The sequence below is a fragment of the Carex rostrata genome, chromosome 31, assembly GCF_964058835.1.
Source record: "Carex rostrata chromosome 31, lpCarRost1.2, whole genome shotgun sequence".
Lineage (NCBI taxonomy): Eukaryota > Viridiplantae > Streptophyta > Magnoliopsida > Poales > Cyperaceae > Carex > Carex rostrata.
Genome location: NC_135948.1, coordinates 1,067,337 through 1,089,229, shown reverse-complemented (window position 1 = coordinate 1,089,229; position 21,893 = coordinate 1,067,337). Strand labels below are relative to the sequence as shown.

Here is a 21,893-nt window from a genome sequence, read left to right as displayed (position 1 = left end):
TTCAAGAAGAATTATATATTTAATTTTCTAGTTTTTGTACACTAACATGTTGAACTCCAAACTTTTACTTTGACATCTTATTACTTCTTAAATATTGTATACAGATATAATAAAATATATATGTAACTATTCTGTGTTGATTCTTGGAACATAGTAAAATATCTTATATGTTTCTGTGCAAAGTAAATGCATGTGATGCTGAATCTAGAAATTCCCAACCCAATAAATAAATATAATACGCGTTAGTACGTTACCGCGTTAGCGTTGTTATAGAACAACTCGAAAATGCATTTTTGCGCCTTTGCTTTTTTTTTTTTTTTTTTTTTTTTGAGAAAGTCCGTAGGCAATTGCATTGATCTAATGATTTACAAAGTAGCTATTACATATGATTTTTTTGTTTAAATTGAAAAGCATTAAAACTTATACATTAAGCTACTTGTACAATTATCTAATTTGCTATGTCTAGAAATAAAAGATACGTGAAGTCAGAGAATGCGAATTAGTATATTCGTGCCCGAATAACAAGTAAGTGGGCCTTCCGATTTTCTTCTCTGATAATGTAGACACAGCAGTAATTTCTTCGAGTTGCATAATCGAACACTTCCTTGAGGCCGAAACGTCTTATTCTTTTCGAATTTGACGCTGCCTAGAAGGATTCACAGCCGAGAGGCACTAAATCAAACCGGAATGGGACAGTCACCGCTCAGAGAGGAGAAAGAAGAGGGCACTGAATCAAACCGAACCAGGACAGTCACCAGTCAGCCGAGATGACATTGAATCAAACCGGAACCAAGAATGTAGCATTTTGCGAATTAACATCACATCGTTTTAGGCACCCCGAGTGAGAATTCTACTTGGTATTAAAGGGGGATAAAATTGATCCGATGACTAGATCTGATAAATTAAGTTGTACGTTCATTGATTAACATTGTTTCAAACATCTAATTTAATATGACAGCAACAAACAATGGAAAAAAAAAATCAGTATAAAATAAGAAAAATTGTTTTAGGTCCCACTAGTTGGTACCAAGCAGCTTGAAATATCTATTTCGGTCTGATGATCATGTATTTTTTAGAAAATGAGGAAAGACAATCTAATGAAGATTTTTTTCAAGATAATTAATTTTGAATTGTAAAATTTGAAGTTGTAACTAAAAATAAACTTTATGTAAATATACTCCTCCCTTGCTTTAACTCTGGCATCCAGTTTTTATTTTTATTTTTCTTCTCAATAAACCCTAGTTACCTTTTTCAATAATATCTCAAACCTCAATTACGTTTAGGTAATTGATCATCACTCTTTTTCAATGGCTAAATCTCTTGGTTTTATTGCTCAATGTTGGAGGCTCTCTAACAGATCTAGTTGGTGCCATTTTGAATCGATAAAACTCAAATTAAGTGTGTCTTAATTTGAGTAACACTGCTCTAATATCACTTGTTGGTTCCTAAGGCTCCTAGAGGGGGTGAATATGAGGTCTTTTTAAATTTTAAACTAAAGTATTTTAATTAACGTGTGTATGTATTATTCTTGGCCTAAAAAAAAAAAAACTTAAACTAAGCAAGTGTGCATAAAATAAATAGAAGGGTTAATAAACACTTGACACGAGAGTTGTTTACGGAGTTCAACACTAACGCCTACGTCTTTGAAGGTTTGCTTCTATATATAGGGAGAGAAGTAAATCTAGGTTTATATACGTTACAATATTTGAGATCTGTATTCCACGGACCATATCAACCCATAAATTCATAATTTGAATAAAGTTAACACATGAAAGTTGTAGATCTCGGTCTCCTGGAAATTTCAAGTTTTAATTCACTCAAATCGGAGTTCGTATGACCAAACGGCGGCCAAAATACAAACGGTGTGTAAGCAACTCGATATTATGCGTTATAACGGTTGTAACCGTGGTACAATGGAATAATTCATTTATGAGGTCCACATTTCCGCCAAAACTTCCAGAGCCATGCCTATGACTCGTTACAACGCTTATAAAGTGTTGTGGAACTTCAGCAATTTTCAAACTGGCGTATCTCAGCGCTCGAGTGTCCGATTTGGACATATAACCACTTTTTGAAAAACTTCTGAAGAGTAGATATTGATTTTAAAGTTTTAATCTTTATTGAAACAATGGTGCAGCTAATTATTTCAAAGACAAAGAAGAAAGTCTCAATAGTCTTGTTGCAATTAAAGAAAATCCTATGAAACTGTGCATATCTTAATTTAAGAAAATTATTAAATTCAATAAATATATATTTTGCAAATCTAGTCAAACAGACAAGTATATTATAATACAATCCAACACTTTTCATGTGACAATAAACTTCTCTTCATTTATTCTCATCGCAATGCTAAAACCACAATTGTATTCCAAGGTGCTCATCAGCACATGATGCCTCGTCACCAACCTTTTTTTCAAGGCTATGGCAAAGCAATGAAGGATTAGAGAATATACTACTCGGGTCAAGCTTGGTTTTTCTGGTAAGGAACTCCATGGTTGACTTCACTTTCTCCTCAGAATATCCGAATATATTCGGAAATTTCTTGAAAACAGAATAAAACTCTTCCTCTCTGACCAGTCACATGCATGTCTTCTTAAAGAACTGTATTTTCCTTTCCAATGTTTCTTTGCTGCAATGATCGATGAAATACATACCTAGCTCCTCAGTTTGACTGCCCTTATAGAATCTAAGCTTCCATGCATGAAACCACCACCATTCAACAATAATTTCCCTATATCACTATCAGAGAACCCAAATTCTTTTAGTAGATTAATTTCTGATCCCGTGCCAAGAGCGGGAAGGGAATGAGAATTTGCATAGTTAACTCAAATTTTAAATTTAGATTTCAATTTTTATTCGCACGAATGCGCTTGCATCACTACAGCAGAAAAGGCTATCAGAGACCGGTTTTCCGGTCTCTGATAGTCATGTCGCCGGTCGCAGATAGTTATTCCGGTCTCAGAAAGTTAATTCCGGTCGCTGATACCCCGGTCGCTGAAAGTATTGTCGCAGATACTCAATCGATGACGTCACCGGTCGCTGAATGACGTTATCCGGTCGCTGATACTTTTTCTGCGACCTATTTTTTTTTGTCGCTGTTGTTTTTTGCTGACGTCACGAAGATGTATCTGCGACCAAAAAACGGTCTCTGAAAATCAAAACCCGGTCGCTGATACTATTATGTCAGTTTTTTTTTGTTATTTACTTTTCTGTTAGTTTTTTGGATTTTTTTTCATTTTATTTTTCTCAAAACATACACAATAGATCGATTCAAATGTAACATCAAATATCATACAAAATTACGATTTTTATTTGAGATACAACGGTAACAATATCAACACAACAATTCTAATTTTGCCATAGCATCAATTACAATATCCTCAAAATTCTCAAGTCATGAAATATAAAAAAAAGCACATATTCCTCACAATTCTCAATTCTCCAGTCATGAAATATAAAGAAATTGTATCCATGCTCCTGTTAAGCAAGGTAATTATTTGGAACGATTGTTATGCCAAAGGACCCAATAACAACATGTATAGCACCAAATTGTTACACATTAGTTTATTTTTTACCAGTAACTAAGCTTTACATATGTACTAAAAGAAAAAAATACTATAACCACTAATCAACACCGCCTCTTTGAGTAATCTTGAATCGATACTGTTACATGCCCAAAACAGATGTTGTCAGACAAAATGACTTAACTCCCGTAAAACCACTAATCACATCTCGAGCAACAATCAATCAAGAAAAAGGGAGGTGCTTGAAATTACCCGAGAAAGCACGCCACAGCAAGCACGCCGCAACAAATTCAGCACGCCTCCGGCTGTCAGAAAATTCAGCAAGCACGCCACAGCAAGAGTCGGCCGGCACCAAGGTGCTCGCCTCGTTTCCGGCTGTCAGAAAATTCAGCAAGCACCAGTACAGCACAGGGCAATTGCTTATAAAGTATCAAATCCAAAATGGTCAAATTGCTAATACAAAATCAGAATTAAAATTTGCAATATGTCACATGCATGAGAAGTTTAATTTGCAATATGTCACATGCTTACCGAAATCGACCGTTCCTCTTTATATGGCCGGTACTAAGGTCTTCACCTCGTTTCACGGCCGTCCGAATCAACAAGCAGTCATGCTAAGTTTACACCTAACAATTGGGGCAGTTTGTTTAAACCCAAGATTAGACATTACTTCTTATTAATTTTAGTTAAGACTACTAATGGGGCAGTTCATTTGAACCCAAAAATCCATTCCTCCAATTTGCAACAGCAGCTTTAATTGTTCCTATGCCAAGGTTACCAGTTAAATTAATCATTGCCCCCATTAATATCATAAAAATTTAATGAGGCAAATAAAAGAACAAAAAATAACCAGAGAATTTGTTACAGTGCCAGTGGCCATATTGGGAGGAAAAGAGAAGAACCAAACAACAGAATTATTATAACTAAAAAATCAGAGACGTGTGTGCAATTAGAGACGTGTGTGCAATTAGAGAAATCAGAGAGATGGAAGAAACAGAAAATCACCTATAAAGAGAGGAAAATGAGACCCGAGAGAGAGACGATTTGCTCGTCTATACCACAAATTATCTCCTTTGTACCTATAAGATCAATACCAAAAGGGAGGTGCTTGAAATATAAAACACCAACAATTTATCTCAAACACGGGGACTGAAATATCAACGAATTAAAAAAAAAAATCCTAAAATAGGACTAATATCCCCAGTCACAATCAAATACTGGAATACACTGATGCATGACCTAGCTACCAAAGCAACAAGAGTAACAACTAACCACCCTTGTTGTATTGTTTGACTGCAATTTTATACAAATTTAAGCCTTACTCATATAAATCCCATATTGAAGCAATCAGAAGACAGATAAAGAGAAAATTTAAAAAAAAAGGGAAAGAAATAATAACCTGAAGAAATTGGCACCAGTGCTCAACCAATGGCCAGTGTTTCTCAGAAAACAGTAGCCGCCACATACCGAGTGCTGTGTCCAGTGCTAGCGATTTTTGACCCTACAAAGTTGCCAAATACTGCCCAATAGCCTCAGAAATAACGGAAATTGACCAAACCAGGAAAGACAAACCTTGTATAGTTCGATTTGGCCAGTGGAGGCGGAGACGGTCTGACAGTCGGAGGCGGAGGCGATCCTTCTGCTCGTTTTTCGCGTTTCGCAGAGAGGAAGGGAAGGCAATGGGAGAGATGGGTTTAGGCAAGAGAATGGCACAGGGCGGCGGTGATGATTTCCGATGGCGAGAGATGGAGCCGTTCGGAGAGAGGAAGGGAACGCACCGAGTATTAGGTTTGGAGATGGGAGAGACGAAGAAAGGTTTGGCGGAGAGAGGGTTTTGGGGCTGAGAAATAGCGTCTGGCGCGCGAATAAGGTTTCGGGGGCGAAAATTTTCGCATAAAAAATTCGGCGCTAAAAAAAAAAAAAAAAAAAAAAATATTTTCAGCGACCGGAAATATCACCGGTCTCTGATATCGGTCGCAGAAAATTCTGGTCTCATCTGATTTTCGATTTTCGAATTTTTGGAAGGAAAAATTAACTTTCTGCGACCGGCGTCAGCACCGGTCTCTGATACCGGTCGCAGAAAATCAAATCTGTTGTAGTGCATAAGCTGAGTTGGTCTGAATTTTGATCGGATAAGATCAAAATTAAATTCAAAACAGTGCGTTAAAATGGTGCGTTTATACAGAGGATGTGTCCTCCGAAAATAGAGGGTGGCACTGTCAAAATTTACATTATTTACATTTTGATTTCGGTGTATAAAATTCTCTTTATTTTTTTTTCTCAAATGTTACTGTTTAAGAATAAGGAAGTCCGATTATTCTTTTGTTTCCTTCTTTTTTCTTTGAACTACGAACTTGAGACACGCCCTGCCGAATTTTTTATAAATATTCAAAAAAATAATTAAATTTAAAAAATTAACCAAAGTTGTACCCGATTTCGAAATCTACCTAAACTGCAAATTTTTTTTATTGAAATATTATAAATATTTAATATATTTATTTGAAAATAGATGTAATACTATATAATTTGATTTATTAGAAAGACTGCTACAAATAACCCGGATCAAAAATTTTCATGCCGGATTTTTTGCGGTTGTAAGAAAAATTAATATATTTCTTAATGAGTTATTGAAAAAAATAAAAATGTTTGGATTCTGAGTTATTGATCCCGGTTTAAAAGTCACTTCTAGGTAATACATAAAATATTGTGATCCTTCTAGTACATTTAATTTATAAAAAAGTTATATCTATTTTGAGAATTCTTTTTAATAACAATCATTAAATAACTTAAATTTTTTGTTTTTTTTCAAAAATACATACAATTTTTGAGAAATTAAATGTACTAGAAGGATGACAATATTTTCTATATTTACTTAGAAGTGACTTTTGAACCGGGATCAATAACTGAGAATCCAAATATTTTTATTTTTTTTCCAATAACACATAAAGAAATATATTAATTTTTCTTACAGCCGCAAAAAATCCGGCATGAAAAATGTTGATCCGGGTTATTTGTAGTAGTCTTTCTAATAAATCAAATTATATAGTATTTCATCTATTTTTAAAGAAATATATTAAATATTTCTAATATTTCAATACAAAAAATAAATAAATTATAAATATTTCTATTTAAATAAAAAAAATCTGGAAAAAAGGAAAAAACATCGGAACTGCAAAAAAAATTTCCGTTTTTTTTAGGCGCTGGTTTTGGAAAAACCGCAAAATCTTTTTGCTGTTTTAGACTGACTTACCGCAAATTTTTTTTGCGGTTTCGGTAGATTTCAAAATCCGGTGCAACTTTGATTAGTTTTTTAAATTTAATTATTTTTTTGAATATTTATAAAAAATCGGCACGCTCTGAAAAAAAAAAAACAGAGTAATCGAATTCAATTGAACTCATTTACTTTGTCTCAGAACAGCAATAAGCAATAGCGAAATTTGAAAAACCTAAGAGGAAAGATGTATAATTCAATAAATTTTATAATTTTTGTGTACGTATTTCTGCTGTTTCGATAGAATGAATATTATTGCCTTTTAAAAAATATTATAATTTTAAATCGAATGTAAAATAGGTCAAATTCTTTTACGCTTTCTCTTTTTTTTTTTTTTTCTCTTTCCTTTACACACGTTTATTTAAAACACTGATTTTTTTTATTAATAGAAAACAATATATTGACAATAGGATAAGTTTTTATGAAATTTTAAAAAATAAGAAGAACGTTATAAACTATAATGTTCAGACATTGTAGTTGGACGTTAAAAACAATAGCGTCTAGTTAATTTGATTCCTAATGATCGTGAAAAAAAAAACACTGCAGCTAAGCGTTATAAACTATAACGTCCAACTACATTTTTTTGTTTAACGATCATATTAACTGGACGTTATGGTTTATAACGTTCAACTACAGTGTCATGGATGTTATAAATGATAGCGTTCTTCTTATATTTAAAAATCTCATAAAAATGTACCCCTTTATTAGTATATTTTATTTATATTTTTTCTATTAATAAAATAATCGGTTTAAAACACGTTCTTAAAATATTTAGTTATATAAAAGATAATCACAAAGGATCTAAATTTTAATACTCCGGGTATAGGGTACGAGCGGGCAGGGTACGGGCTGCCCTAGGCGGGCAAAATTAATACTCTAGCTTAGGTTGTCTTTTAATCTTTTCATTTTTTAGGTTTGAAAAGGAACCAAAAAAATTACATTTTGTAGCATGTGATTTTGCCAACAGTCTTTATATTACAAACTTCGATACAACATGCTATCGTCAAAATTTTATTAAATGCGACTAATTTAATCAATTAAATATACTAGGCTCAATGTAGCACTAATCTTGATGTTATTTTAAATATTATTAACTCGTAATTACAGTTGAATATTTAATTATATTAGTTAATATCCTTGAATTTTTCACAAATTGTAGGATCAATAAGATTTTTTATGATATTTTTCTCATTTATTATTTTTTTCAAATAGTTCTCATTGTAATTTAAAAAAATGAATTATTCACTTTTACATTTGTGCCTTTGTTATGCCTTTTGTTCCTGCGATTGTTTTATTTTTACCATCAAGGTTAGCATATTCAGTAATTGTGATTTTTGTAAAAAAAAAAAAAATTACCAATTAAGTTGGTTCCTAAATTATATATATATATATTTTTTTTCTATTTATGGTTTTTAAAAAAAGTTCGATTTAGTTTGCATTTTTGATAAAAGATTTTAAAAAATATCTATTACTGTTAAAATTTATGTTACAAAAAAGACTCGGTCTGTTTGGAGTCTTTGGACCATGAAATGGGGCCGTCTCCAATTTCTACGCATAAATTTAGCCACGTAACCCACTACATTTCGCGCCACGTCATCCCTCTTTTTCTATTCTGATAAGGCACTCCAGCTCTCCCCCCACGTAACCCAAAGCGGCCTTACTCAGTTGCCTCCCCTCCGAAGCACGTCAGCGAAAATGTCGGGAGCATCCATTCCTCTCCCCAGCCCATCTTTCGCCACCACCATCTCCAAAGAAGGCACCAGCAAACTAGCCTCATCCCGAGTTCTTGTAGTAGGTGGGACCGGCCGAGTTGGCGGGTCCACAGCCACTGCTCTCTCCAAGCTCTGTCCCGGCCTCCAAATAAAAGTGTCGGGAAGAAACAGGTGTTAATTTATTGATTCCCGGCATACATATGTGAGAATTACAGCCATTAATTTTGTTCATATTTAGTTTATTAACTGTTTTAGATGAATTTTGTTACAGGGAGAGAGGTGCTGCTCTGGTGTCAAAACTCGGACAGAAATCGGAGTTTTTGGAGTTTGATATAAATAACAGGAGAATGTTAGAGCAAGCTCTTGAAGGTAAAATGTTTTATTTATTTGAATTGAGGTTAGGTGGCCATGGCTTGTAGATTAATTGTAACATCTTTTTGAGATTGAGAAGAATTGGTAATTTGAGCAGGTGTGGATCTAGTAGTGCATACTGCGGGGCCCTTTCAGCGTAATGAGAAGTGCACGGTCCTTGAGGCAGCAATATCCACTAAGGTATCCAAATGGCAGTATCTGTTATGTCACATTGGTCTGAATTCCCTAATTAGAAAGTATAATCAGGAACAATTTAATACTCTATATCCGAAATGGGTACGTGTTTATGATTGATGTTTGGTGCTCAAAATGTTGGCCTTGATTAAGTTCATTTTTTCTTTTTCTTTTTTTGCTAGACTGCATATATTGATGTGTGTGATGATACTGAATATTCTTCGAGAGCGAAAGGTTTTCATAACGAGGCAGTAGCAGCTGGCATTCCAGCTATAACAACTGCTGGAATATATCCTGGAGTAAGCAATGGTAAACAAAAAAAAAAAATGAAGAACTTCTGCCATTTTTTTTAGAACTTTTTTCTTTTCTATTGTTTGTTCCAAATTGTCATAGTACCAAAACAACAAACAACCTGGTTTCTCAATTTAAATACATTGCGCTTACAGTTATGGCAGCCGAGCTTGTTCATGCTGCAAGAACTAAAGATGAAGCTGAACCAGAAAGGCTAAGGTCAGCGTTTCATTAATGGTAAATCTGTTCTATATAAAAAAGGAAATACAGTGTTTTTACAATGCTAAGATATCTTTTCAGATTTTTCTATTACACTGCAGGGACCGGTGGGGTGGGCCCCACTATTTTGGCAACTAGTCTTCTTTTGCTTGGGGAGGATGTCATTGCTTATAACAAAGGTTAGGCATAACAGTGGTTCAAAAATTTGGATTACTCATTCCTATATTCTAGTAAATTTTATTATCTTTAATGGAAACTGAAGATGACGTGGTAAATCAGGAGAGGAAGTGAGATTGAAACCATATAGTGGGGCTTTAAATATTGACTTCGGCAAAGGGGTCAGGACAAAGGATGTCTATTTGTTGTAAGTTGCTTATGACTCTCATAATAATGCTACAATGTTCTCTAATATTTCTCAATTAAGATGCTTGTGGAGAAAAGCATCTCTTTTCCTTCTTATCTCTCATCTATTTTGAAATGAAAGTACAATTTTAGGAACTTGCCAGAAGTAAAGAGTGTGCATAAGATACTAAAGGTGCCTTCAGTCAGTGCTCGATTTGGGACTGCGCCTTTCTTCTGGAATTGGGGGATGCTAGCTTTTGCCAAATTTATACCCATGGTACTTGATCTCTTTAAGCACTGTCATATGGAATGCAAAGAAGGAACTATATACCTAAATGTCCTTGGATTTCTTTAACTTTGTAGGAAACATTCAGAGATAAAAACAAGGTTATGGAATTGGCGCAATTAATTGACCCTGTAGTAAGAGCTGTTGATGGATTTTCCGGGGAATGCGTGTCTATGAGAGTAAGTAATGATTACCTTATAATTACTTTGCATGAAAACCTCTCGTTTAACTACTCATCTGATATTCGGAAGTTAGATTTTACTGGGGATTTTTAATTTCATTAAAAAAATTGACGTATAGGTAGCCAAAGTATGCAATTAAGCAATTAGGCCAAATTCAATTCCAACTTAGGAAAAGCCTCAAGTGAGCAATTAATTAACCTCTGATTCAATCTGATTTAACTAGTAACTCTTGTCAATATGCCTTAGCCCATCTTAATTGCATATTTACACAGGACAACCCAAAAATGACAAATAATCAAAACAAGACAAAGTTTGGGCCAAATTAGTAGTATCATAACTAGATCGAATGAAGATGCTACCGAGATCTTCAATTGATTTATTCCCTGTGCTAACCTTGTTAAGAGTGTTGACATTTAGAGCAAAATTTCTACAGGTAGATTTGGACTGTACAAATGGGAAAACTACTATAGGGTTGTTCACCCACAAGAAATTATCTGTGTAAGTTTCATAATTGATGCCCCATTATCTTCACTGAAGAGCAAACTTAAATTTCTGTTCAATCTCATGTGTTAAGTAATCTAACTTTTTTGTTTGGATGCCTTGGATGAAAATATCAGATCTGTGGGATATGCAACAGCTGCTTTTGTTCTAGCAGTTCTTGAAGGAAGCACACAGCCTGGAGTCTGGTTTCCAGAAGAGGTACTTTAAAATCATACCTCTTCCATTTTATTATTTCTTTTATGATTAAGGAACTAAAATTGATAATAATTTTCATATTTGCTTGGTATTTTCTGATTAATCCAGCCAGAGAACTTTCAAGTCAAATGAGATGCCTGTTTTTAAATGATTTGCAAGCTTTGAGCATTTGGCCTTAGGAACCTCAAATTTGATTGCTTTTTGATCGAGTGCAATTTGTCTGGCATTATGTGTCAGGCCAAAAGAATATGAACCATCAAAATTGAGAAGGAAAAATAAAGTCAAGTTTGAGGTCTGTATTGCTAAAAGATTGCTTTTTGCAAACAATCATGGAAGTACTTATTTTTCTTAAAAGTTGAGGAGAAGAATTCTGTCAAAAGTTTATCCCAATTCCCAACAAATGTGTCCATATGGGTTATTGTGCAGGATTTGGAACAACCTATCAAATCATAATTTTTCTGAAGCTATTCAAAATTTGATATTTATAGCCAGAGGGAATAGCAATTGAAGCAAGGAAAGTTCTCCTTGAACGGGCAACGCAAGGAACAAGCAATTTTGTGATGCACAAGTATGTCAGTTTTATTTATCTCCCAATATAAAATGAAGTAAATAATTGTTGATTCGGGGATGTTGAGTAGCAACATAGCCTGTGCATTTCTGGGATACTTGGTATTATTTTCTTTCTTGAGTACCCCTAAGATTCCCTTTAGGAATTGATAGGCGAAAAGAACATCTAACACTGGGCCCAAGCATTTTCATAGTATAAAAATTGTCATTGCATGCATTCTATACTAGAAAAAAAAAATGTAGTCATTTCAACTCATTGGAATCAAAATTTTATGATCATTTTCTCTGTTAAAAAATGAAATATATGTCTGAATGCTTTTTTTTTTTTTTTTTTTTTTTTGTGGGGGGGGGGGGGGGGGGGGGGGGGGGGAATAGACAAGTAATAACATTTTTAATTGCAGTTGTTTCTTATAATTTGTATACTGTTTGTTGTGATCGCAGGCCTCCATGGATGGTGGAGACAACTCCCAAAGAGGTTGGGTTGGGAATCTATGTATGACCGTGTTAGTATTCTCTTCTGATGTAGTATTTTGAAACGGAGCATCGTACCGTGTTAGTGACAAACTTGAAGCTGAATATCTATTCTGGTAGTTTTGCTGGGAGGACATATCACATATTAATATACTCTCTCTGATACAGTGTGGTTTTCAGTATACGGCACATCAGAATGTTACTGCCAAGAAATTGTGCTTGATGTCGCATCCAACTTATTAATTTTGACTTGTGATATCAATTATTACTTGTAAATGAATTCTTCGATGTACCTATTAATATATTTCCCATTAATTTAGATTCAGATTCTCATTGGTGGTTGCAACTACTTGAATCGCCACAATTGAATCAAAAAGTAGTATCTACTAGAGACAGGCCTCGTGTTGCTTCGGCACCATTTGCTGAGACGGGGAGAAAGTATTCAATAGTAACTCATGGAAGCTTGAAAAATTGAATCTTAAACATGAAAATAATGAGTTTTGCACCGTATGCATTGAAATTACTGAATAAACATGAAAGATAGTGACTATATCAAAAGCAGAAAGTTAAATGCTTCTTTTTTGACTTGAGTTCCCATGGCTACGGTTGGGATTTTCAAGTAAAATTAAATTTAATCATTTCAGTTTTAATCGGTTTAGATTGGCTGTTTTAATATGTAGTGCTGTCTGGTTAGTTTAAGACAAAATACAACTTAAAATTGTAGAAGCCTGATTTAACATGACCATAAGCTACTTGTACAACCTAAGACGTACCATAGAATCCTGATCCTTTCTCACCTTGATTTTCATTGAATACAAATTATACGTTGTAGAGGATTAGAAAGTTATAATAATTATCTGACAGAAGAATTTTACAAAATACCTCACTTGCAATATAATATGAGATTTTATTAGTTTACCTCTCGAGCAAAATTTGCATGATCTCCAGATTAATTTCCAATGCTCGCAGCAGAATGAAATGATTTGGGACATTGATCAGCATTTGTCTTTGGACAGGACTGCCTTGCTTCGCATGTGGCAGGGAGCCTTTTGCTTTCTAAAAGCTTCACTAAGCTATTTTTGTCTAAAAATAAATAAATGAATTATTCGACATGATCAGTTAAATGTAAAATGTGTTGGAGGATACTTTTGCAAAATTGACGGTTAACATGCATATGGCTTTGTTGTGAAAAGCTGCACCAATTCATGTAAATGAAACTTATTTTGGTTAAATAATGGAAGTTGAAAGTAATTGCAGCTTCTCTATTTTCTTATGTTTTCTGTATGTTATATATCAAATAGATAGTTATTGAGGCCTAATTATACCACTTGGAGTATCTACATATGAAACAGATTGTTACCTGCAAGATCATCTAACATTATGATATAATCGAGAATTTCAAACCCTAATTCGAGGCTTCTGCATGGCGTGCTATTTTGAAATGGTGCTTCGCATGTTACTTATTTGCCATAACGTGCATGGTGAGGTTGACATTAACCACACTAGAGACTAGTCTCCACTCTCCACTCTCCACTATGGTGTGTATTATTTATTTTGTTTTTTTGAAGTTTTCTTTTAATTAATTAAATATTATGTTAATTCTCTGACAGTAATATATATATCTCCTGACTGCTGATATGTTTTATTAACCATCACGAGGAGGGGAATGACGAGATGATAGCTAGCTCTGATAGTTCTCTTGAATTAAACTTTTTAGTTGTTGTTTGGGCACATTTAATTGGAGTGTTTGCACAAAGAACATATTATTATTATTATTTTTTTATGGTAAGAAGGCAATTGCCATTCTTACGGTTTTGGATTAATAAAAAAAAATATTTACAAAGAGTCTGAGTACACCAGTGATAACGCCTAAATATCCTAATTAATTACATCACAAGTATGATCCTCTTAGTAAGCCTATATTATGTACAATAGCAATGCCCTTTCTATTCTATTCTCAGCAGTTTCGACAAATCTGAAGTAAAAGTTGCAAAAGTGTTTACTGAGATGTAAAAATGTTTTCAACTTATGTTTTGAAACCAAGTAAAAGTTGCGGTTTTTACATTCTGACTTGCACAATGTTTAATTCAAGAGAACTATAATTGTTTCTGGAGTTACCTTAAAAGTTCATATATACACTAGAAGGCCTAAACGATGAATTATTTATTTACGAATAACTAATGTCTTGTGAAAACACTGAAAATTTTAAAATTATGTTATTGGGCAAAAAAAATGATACGGACATATATGGCCTTCTTTTTTTTTTTTTCTTTTTTTTGAGAAAAAAATAGGAGTCATGCTCCCATTTCATTGATAAAAGGTTGTTACATGATTTTGTAACAGCAAAAGGAAAAAACAGTGTAGCTCATGATGGTGAGCTTAAGCTCAAAAAAAAAAAAATAGAAAAAGGAAAAAAAATAAGTGCAGCAAGTAAAACAGAGAGGGTCAAAAGGAGAAGAAATAAAGAAAACTGAAACAGAACTGTAGTGTGCACTCCCTTCCCTGTAGCGCTGCAATATTAATATATTATGAAGTGGTTTTGATCTGTGAATATTGGTGTTGCACTGCTATTTGCTCCATCAAATCTTGTATCGTGGTTGCTGAATTTCTGAATATTCTAGCACACCGTTCCCTCCAAATTATGAACTGAGCTATAAGAAACAGGGATCTCTCATTGTCAGAGTACACGGTGCTTAATAGTGCCCCAAGTGATAGCTGTCTGGTGTGAAATCTGAGTTTCAATTCTTGATACAATGCCCGAGTAAATGAGCAATCATTGAGTATATGTGCCACTGTTTCAGAGTCCACTTGACATAATACACATCTGTTTGCCAACTGCCAGCCTTTTTTGATCAAATTGTCTAGTGTTAAAATTCTATTGAGTGTTGCTAGCCATCCAAAGACTTTGAATCTCGACGGGGCACTAATAGACCAAATTCTGATGTATCTATTTGCAATCCTAGGGTCATTCTTCATAGCAATATATTTTACTTGATCTTCTCAATATGATCATATTAGAGGCGGGGCACGTGGCATTAATTTTGGAAATTTCAACTTCCCCACAATTTGGGTTTACTCTTTTTCCAAAAATCTGAAAATTCCAAAATTGACAAATTATATAAAATATTCCTATTTTGAAGACCATCAAACAAAATATCTCTTTTAAAATGATTAACAAAGTACTTTTGTGACTCCAATTTTTCTCCGGAATTGGGTTTTCTCCAAATGACTTTGGACAAATTAATTATATCGAAAGCTAATTAATATGGTATAGTTAATAGGAGCACTATATATAGCTCCATTGCCGATGTAATGAATTTTGCATTCATATAACCATAGCTATGCATGTGCAGTCGACGTAGGAAAATAAAAACAAACAAAACATATATGTACGTATGAATCCGAGCGTGTAATATCAACAAGGAACCAAGTTTTGGCAAAAATATGATTAAAATAATTACTACTTGATCAACACAGCAATTAAATGAAAGGACACAAATTGTTAACGATAGCAACCTTTTACTGTCCATGCATCTCTCAGCTATCAACACTATAAGCAATTATTGTTAACAGTTGTGTATTTTTTTTTTCTTTTTTTGAAAACTTGGTAGTGACTACAGGTTTGTCAGCTGTGTATTTTTCTTAAGAAATAAATAACATTTTAATATATAAATAACTGGACAGTATCAGGAATGGATGCTTAATTAAGGCTTACCTATATTATATATTAATAAAAGAAACAATTAATAATTGACATGAACAGTCACTACTTACCATTTTTCTTAGATCTAACTAAGACTCCTCCTACATTGTTTCACATTTAACCAAATCAATAAGTCGCACATGTACTTGATTATTGATTTGAATGGGTATCTGAGTTTTCCATTTTTTTTTTTCCTGTTGGAACAAAACAAAATCAAAATTCCAACTTGACAGAAATATAGTTAACAAGCCTGACTTAAGCTGTCAGACTAAGTGATCTTCAGATTTCAGACGGAGCTGTGTTTAGCAAATGAAATTCTATAGTGCAATCTCAACCCCTGCTTAATTAACCAAAATCAAATCTAAAAATCCCAGATAATACCCAAGGACTGAGAGTTAATCCGAATTATTTTCCTTTCTCAAATCAATAATCATTTTAAGATGATCCTATGAAACTTAAAAGAACATGATATTTGTCAGGTGTGGATGTAGTGGTGAATGCAGTTGGGCCTTTCAAGACACGGGAAAAGTGTGCGGTCCTGGAGGCAGCAATATCTACAAAGGTATATCTGCTAAATAGTAACATCTGAGGTAGTTAAATAACTGATTTTGGTTTTTCTCAATTGCTAGACTGCATATGTGGATGTATGTGAGGATACCGTGTATGCATTGAGAGTGAAAGGTTTGCATGAAAAGGCGACAGCAGCTGGTATTCCAGCCCTAACAACAGCAGGAATATGCCCTGGACTGAGCAATGGTAATTTACGTAATTCTAATCCTAGTGTTATCCAATTATTACCGTCAAGTACTGGTTTCATATCACATTTTGCATCTTTCAGTTCTTTCTATACACAGCCTTAAAATAATGTTCCGTTCAAAAGGAACAGGAATAAAGAATTAAATATCTTTGAAGTTCAAGCACCAAACTTGCGGAAATGTATGTTGCCGTAACTTTGGTACATGGATACCCAGATTCTTAAAAATGTTTAATTATCATATAATTACTTCGTTTTTTCAATCAAAACCTGTGAAATGACAGTTATGGCGGCTGAGCTTGTTGATGCTGCTAGAAATAAAGATGGCACCAAACCAGAAAGTTTGAGGTTAGCTTCTGACAATTTATACCCAGTACTTGACAAAGGTAAATTCAATTTGAAAAGAACATACTAACATATTGTTTCAGATTTTCCTATTACATTGTAGGGTCCGGCGATGTGGGGCCTACTATGTTGGAATCCTGCATGCATTTGATTGCTGAGGATGTCATCGCTTATGACAAAGGCAAGTTATTGACATCTGAAGAAAATATTCAATACTATTTGCATTTTGTGAATGGATTTAAAATCTGTGTGCATTACTGAACCAGGGAATGAGGTTAAATTGGAACCATACAGTGGGGTTTCAAATATAAACTTCGGCAAAGGCATCGGAAAGAAAGATGTTTATTTATTGTAAGTTGCTTTGAGATTTATTATTGTATTGCTACTTTTTAACTTTTCTTGCTCGTATACGCCATCTCTGTATATATTGTTGAAGACACTATTTCAATTATTGTTAATGTTTGCTGGAATCTTTTATTTGAAAAATGTAAAAAGGAACTTACCAGAAGTAAGAAGTGCCCATGAGATATTAAAGGTACCAACTGTCAGTGCTCGATTTGGGAGTGAACCTTTCTTGTGGAATTGGGGAATGCAAGCTTTTGCCAGGATCTTGCCTAAGGTAAGTGAGCACTTTAAAGGCATCAAATATTAACTTAATGTGTAACAATTTAACACCTTGGTCCTTGTTTCTATGACTTTTTACTTTTGTAGGAAACTGTAAGACATAAAGATGAAATTCGTAGATTTGTGCAATTGATCGACCCTTTAATAAGAGTTGTTGACAACATTTCAGGGCAATCCTTGTCTATGAGAGTAAGAAATCTCTTAAAATGCTTCACAATTTTGTGAACAAGTCTCAACATTATGAGAAAATATAAAATAATCTACTTGAAATGTGTCCTCTGTAGGTAGATTTGGATTGCAAAAATGGGAAAAGTACCATGGGGTTATTCACGCACAAGAGATTATCTGTGTAAGTTAAAAATTATGATCTTTCAATAGTATAGTGATCTATATGTCAGTACTTTGTAACAATTCAATGATGTTCCTTACTTTTTCCTTTTTAATCTTAAAGCCAAGAATAAACATTAGTAAGAAAACAAAAGGTAAACATTTATACAAGCTTTAAGTTTGGCTGAAATAAAATCCACGTAAATAATGCACAATTACAGTTATAACTGAAAATTCTGTCAATAGGTGAGCATTTAATTGTATTTGAGTGCTAATGAATTCTGTAATCGTACCCAGATGTGCAGGATATGCAACAGCAGCTTTCGTCCTAGCAGTTCTTGAAGGTAGCACTCAGCCTGGAGTCTGGTTCTCTGAAGAGGTATAAAAGACAGTACAAATTACAATTAGAGGCCTGCACAATTTTGAAATACTATGTTATGAAAGTTCACCATGGATTGTAAATCTTATTACAATTAGAGGCCTGCTAACAATAGCCGGGGAAAGTTTACTCCCGTCTAACCCAATAATGCACCCTAGACAAAATTAAGTGTGAAGTGCACCATGTACAAATTATGCTGATAAATATGAACCCCACAAATTGTTGTGTATGACCAAGGCCTATACAAACAGTGATATATATATGAAAAAGAACACTTATACAAACAGGGTTTTACTTGATTGTCAGAGTGGATATTCTTTTTTTTATTGTGAAATAGTGGCTGTACAACCAACTTCCAAAGAAACTAAGAATATCCCGAAATTTTTTTATACCATAGTAAAAAAATAAAAAAAAAACCAAAACACCCTCTTTTTGGAGGAATTCCATCAATACCCAGACCGCATAGACAATTTGTGGTTCCATTTAATTGGGACCGCAGAGCCAATCCGCAGACCTAGACTGAGATCTGCAAATTCAATTTGCAACTCTAGTTTTACTATATCTTTTTCTTGTTTTACTTGGAAATCATGTTGGGGGTTCAAATTTGAGCTATTTCATGCTAAAAAAATTTGGTTGTCTGACATACCTCAGACTTTGAGCTTTTGGTTTTATTATAAATATTTATGTAAACAAAAAAAAAAAAAAACATGTTGGGCTGCAGATTGAATCTGCGGACCCCAGCCAGGGGCCGCAGATCGGCTGTGCGGTTCCCCATTAAACAGATTGACTCTGCGGCCTGAATAATTCTCAAATTCTGACCAAACGAGGGTATTTTGGTTTATTTTTTTTATTATGGTATTTAAAAAAAATTCGGAAGAATATTGGTAGTATCAAACCGTACGTAGTATTGGTAGTACTAAAAACAACCTACTCGGACAAAAATGTTTTAAAAACAGATGTTTGGCTGGGTAGGTTATTCTCTGCACAAAACTTGTATTACTTATTAATAAAGATCCTTAAGTTCTATATATTGCAGCCAGAGGGAATTGCAATTGAAGCAAGAAAAATACTCATTGAACGTGCAACCCGAGGAGCAAGCAATTTTGTCATGTACAAGTATGTCATTACTGAATTAATAATTTGCTGGAAAAAGATTTCTTTTCTAAGATTTATTCAGTTGGTGAACATACTTAGCAACAGTGATGCAAGCCGATTGTTTCCCAGATTAGCTAATTCTAATTGCAAGTTTTATATAGAATTATTATTATTATTATTCTAATTGCCCTGGTGTTGATCAATTAAAGTTACTTGGTTCACATTACTATTGGAAACATGCATTAAAAATAAAAAAAGCTCTTCAGAATAAAACTTCCAATATTATTGGTCGTTCATCAACTGAATGTTTTAATATTATATTGTCCTAGCAAAAGCTTTAATTTGACTTGATTGTCCTAGGGTTTCAACATAAGATTTTTAATTTCCTATCCTCCACAGGTAATTGTAGGTCTCCATGGATTGTGAAAACTGGCCAATAAGAAGATTGATTTCAGACTTCATCTGTAACGCATAGTTACATTTCCGGGCTGAAATAAAAAATCCAATGAAAAATGCACAGTTAAAGTTGTGAACCACACGAAGGCGTAAAATATTATTTAACTTAATAGTATGTTAACCAGTGTATCATTTTATTCCATTGATCGGAACTAATGAATTTCATATATAATATTGCCAATACATCTATAGATAAGTAACAACAGTTTAATTCGTTCTTGCAGTATAAATTAGTAGCATATATAGGATGGACTCTGATTCACTAAAGAGGCAAAACAACCTATATTTTTATTTGAGTTAACAAGCTCATGGTAGATTACATAGCTGACTTCTATCATCCCAGAATAATATATATGGTATTGCACCTGATGGAATACCCAAACTAAAAATCTTAATTCAGCCATTGAGCTGTTAGCAATGGAGTATTTTGAAAATGGCCCTCCCAAAACATATGTGCGAAATGAATCCATCGCAGCTGGTCATGATTGTTGATGAATGAGCTTAATTTGCCATTAAATTCGTGACTGCACGGTGGACAGATTTTGAGGCTGATTAATTAGCGAATTTGATAGGGGAATTCTAGATCATTCTGGACAAATGAGGAGTCTATTTGATATGTCTTGGAGTCTAGTTTCTGGTGGTTCAAGTTTCAAGTCATTTGTAGTTCCCTATAAAAAATTATTGTAGTTTTAGTAATTAAGGATTATAATTAAGGGCTGTTGTTTAGAATTCTGTTTTTCATTTATTTTGTGTACAAATTTTAAGAGTTTACTTTAATGTTTAAGAGTCTATAAATTGAGTTGTGTCCTGTGAAGAATGTAAGGGAAGAACATTTATTTAAGAGTTAATAGAAAGATAATTGTCTTCTTGCTTTCTATTCCTCCAAAAGCATTATGTTTTTATCAAATTGGTATCAGAGCCGATGAAAAATTCCGGGAGAATGTCAGTGGGGGGGGGGGGGGGGGGGGTATGCCACTGCCACGACTCACCAAGTCGAACTATGACAATTGGAGTATTCAGATGCGTGCATTGCTCGGTGCGCAAGATGCATGGGAGGTAGTCCAAGCCGGCTATGAAGAGTCGACTGCAATGGCCAATCAGACGGCGAATCAAATGAGGGCATTGAAAGACAAGACCGCTCTGTATTTCTTGTTCCAAGCAGTGGATGAGTCGGGTTTCGAGAAAATTGCCAGTGCAGCAACTTCGAATGAAGAGTGGGACACTTTGCAAAAGGTGTTCAAGGGCGCCGACCGAGTAAAGCAAATAAGACTCCAAACTCTACACTGCGAGTTGGAGAGTATGAAGAAGGAGTCAGAAGGTGTATCTGACTACATCACGCGTGTGCAAACAGTGGTGAATCAGATTAAACGAAATGGAGAAATTCTAACTGATGCAAGGGTGGTGGAGAAGATTTTGTGGTCATTGACCAAGAATTTTGAGAATGTTGTTTGTGCAATTGAGGAGTCGAAAAATTTGGAAGAGATGACCATTGATGATCTCGCTGGTTCTCTTGAGGCGCATGAACAACAGAAGAAGAAGAAGAACGAGTTGCTTGAGGAAGCGCTACAAGCCAAGGTGTCTATCAAAGACGAAAAGGTACTCTATACTCAAAAATTTCGTGGTAGAGGGCGCAGACGTGGAGGTCGCAGCAATGGTCGCGGTAGTGAAGGCCGCAGAAGTGAAAACAGTTATGAAGAAAAGGGGCAGTCAAGCCAACAAAATTGGCGAGGTAGAGGACGTGGTCATGGGAGAGGCGGTCGGTCAATCATTCAAATGTTGAGTTTTTAATGGTGCAGAATTTTAATAAAAACAACGATTTTCAAACCATCTTAATAAATAGTAAAAAAATTCCAAAAAATGTAAAATTTGGTCTTCAAACACATTTTAATATAGATTGAACATCTAACGGTTTTGATTTGTTGTTTGAACATCAAATACGAAGATATGACCCCGTAAGCATTTAGGTCGAAGTGCTACCGGTAGCAATTTAGCCATACTCTATATATATATATACAGAGAGAGAGACTAATGTGCATTCGTATACATATGGCCCGATATGCATACGGTCCAAATTTGAAATTTCAAAATCCAAAACGTCGATCC

General features: G+C 34.3%; 2 protein-coding genes and 1 long non-coding RNA gene across 7 annotated transcripts; 2 read left to right on the top strand and 1 right to left on the bottom strand.

Moving 5' to 3' along the window:
- Nucleotides 1-3,397: 3,397 nt before the first annotated feature.
- Nucleotides 3,398-5,374, bottom strand: LOC144547567 (uncharacterized). Of its 3 annotated transcripts, none has more exons than XR_013509107.1 (5): nucleotides 4,924-5,374; nucleotides 4,530-4,603; nucleotides 4,056-4,150; nucleotides 3,777-3,977; nucleotides 3,398-3,663 (listed from the first exon to the last, which is right to left on the bottom strand). It is a non-coding gene; the product is annotated as an uncharacterized LOC144547567 (long non-coding RNA). The 3 variants fall into 3 exon arrangements; XR_013509106.1 differs by having other exon boundaries at nucleotides 3,777-3,943; XR_013509108.1 differs by having other exon boundaries at nucleotides 3,777-3,899.
- Nucleotides 5,375-8,345: 2,971 nt separating this feature from the next.
- On the top strand, nucleotides 8,346-19,971 carry LOC144547396 (uncharacterized). Of its 3 annotated transcripts, none has more exons than XM_078296030.1 (13): nucleotides 8,346-8,678; nucleotides 8,779-8,876; nucleotides 8,977-9,059; nucleotides 9,236-9,362; nucleotides 9,500-9,563; nucleotides 9,645-9,742; nucleotides 9,843-9,927; nucleotides 10,059-10,182; nucleotides 10,269-10,370; nucleotides 10,807-10,871; nucleotides 10,991-11,072; nucleotides 19,276-19,355; nucleotides 19,734-19,971. In XM_078296030.1, the coding sequence occupies exons 1-13, from the start codon at nucleotides 8,491-8,493 to the stop codon at nucleotides 19,735-19,737; spliced, it is 1,200 nt and encodes a 399-aa protein (XP_078152156.1). In that variant the 5' UTR covers nucleotides 8,346-8,490; the 3' UTR covers nucleotides 19,738-19,971. The 3 variants fall into 3 exon arrangements, with proteins under 3 accessions (XP_078152156.1, XP_078152154.1, XP_078152155.1); XM_078296028.1 differs by lacking the exons at nucleotides 19,276-19,355; nucleotides 19,734-19,971 and adding exons at nucleotides 11,558-11,637; nucleotides 12,078-12,274; XM_078296029.1 differs by lacking the exons at nucleotides 19,276-19,355; nucleotides 19,734-19,971 and adding exons at nucleotides 11,558-11,698; nucleotides 12,012-12,274.
- On the top strand, nucleotides 16,436-18,353 carry LOC144547399 (uncharacterized). The gene is made up of 7 exons (XM_078296034.1): nucleotides 16,436-16,566; nucleotides 16,849-16,912; nucleotides 16,993-17,260; nucleotides 17,405-17,528; nucleotides 17,621-17,722; nucleotides 17,818-17,882; nucleotides 18,158-18,353. Exons 3-7 carry the CDS (start codon nucleotides 17,142-17,144, stop codon nucleotides 18,243-18,245), a joined length of 498 nt encoding a protein of 165 aa, XP_078152160.1. The 5' UTR covers nucleotides 16,436-16,566; nucleotides 16,849-16,912; nucleotides 16,993-17,141; the 3' UTR covers nucleotides 18,246-18,353.
- Nucleotides 19,972-21,893: the final 1,922 nt, after the last annotated feature.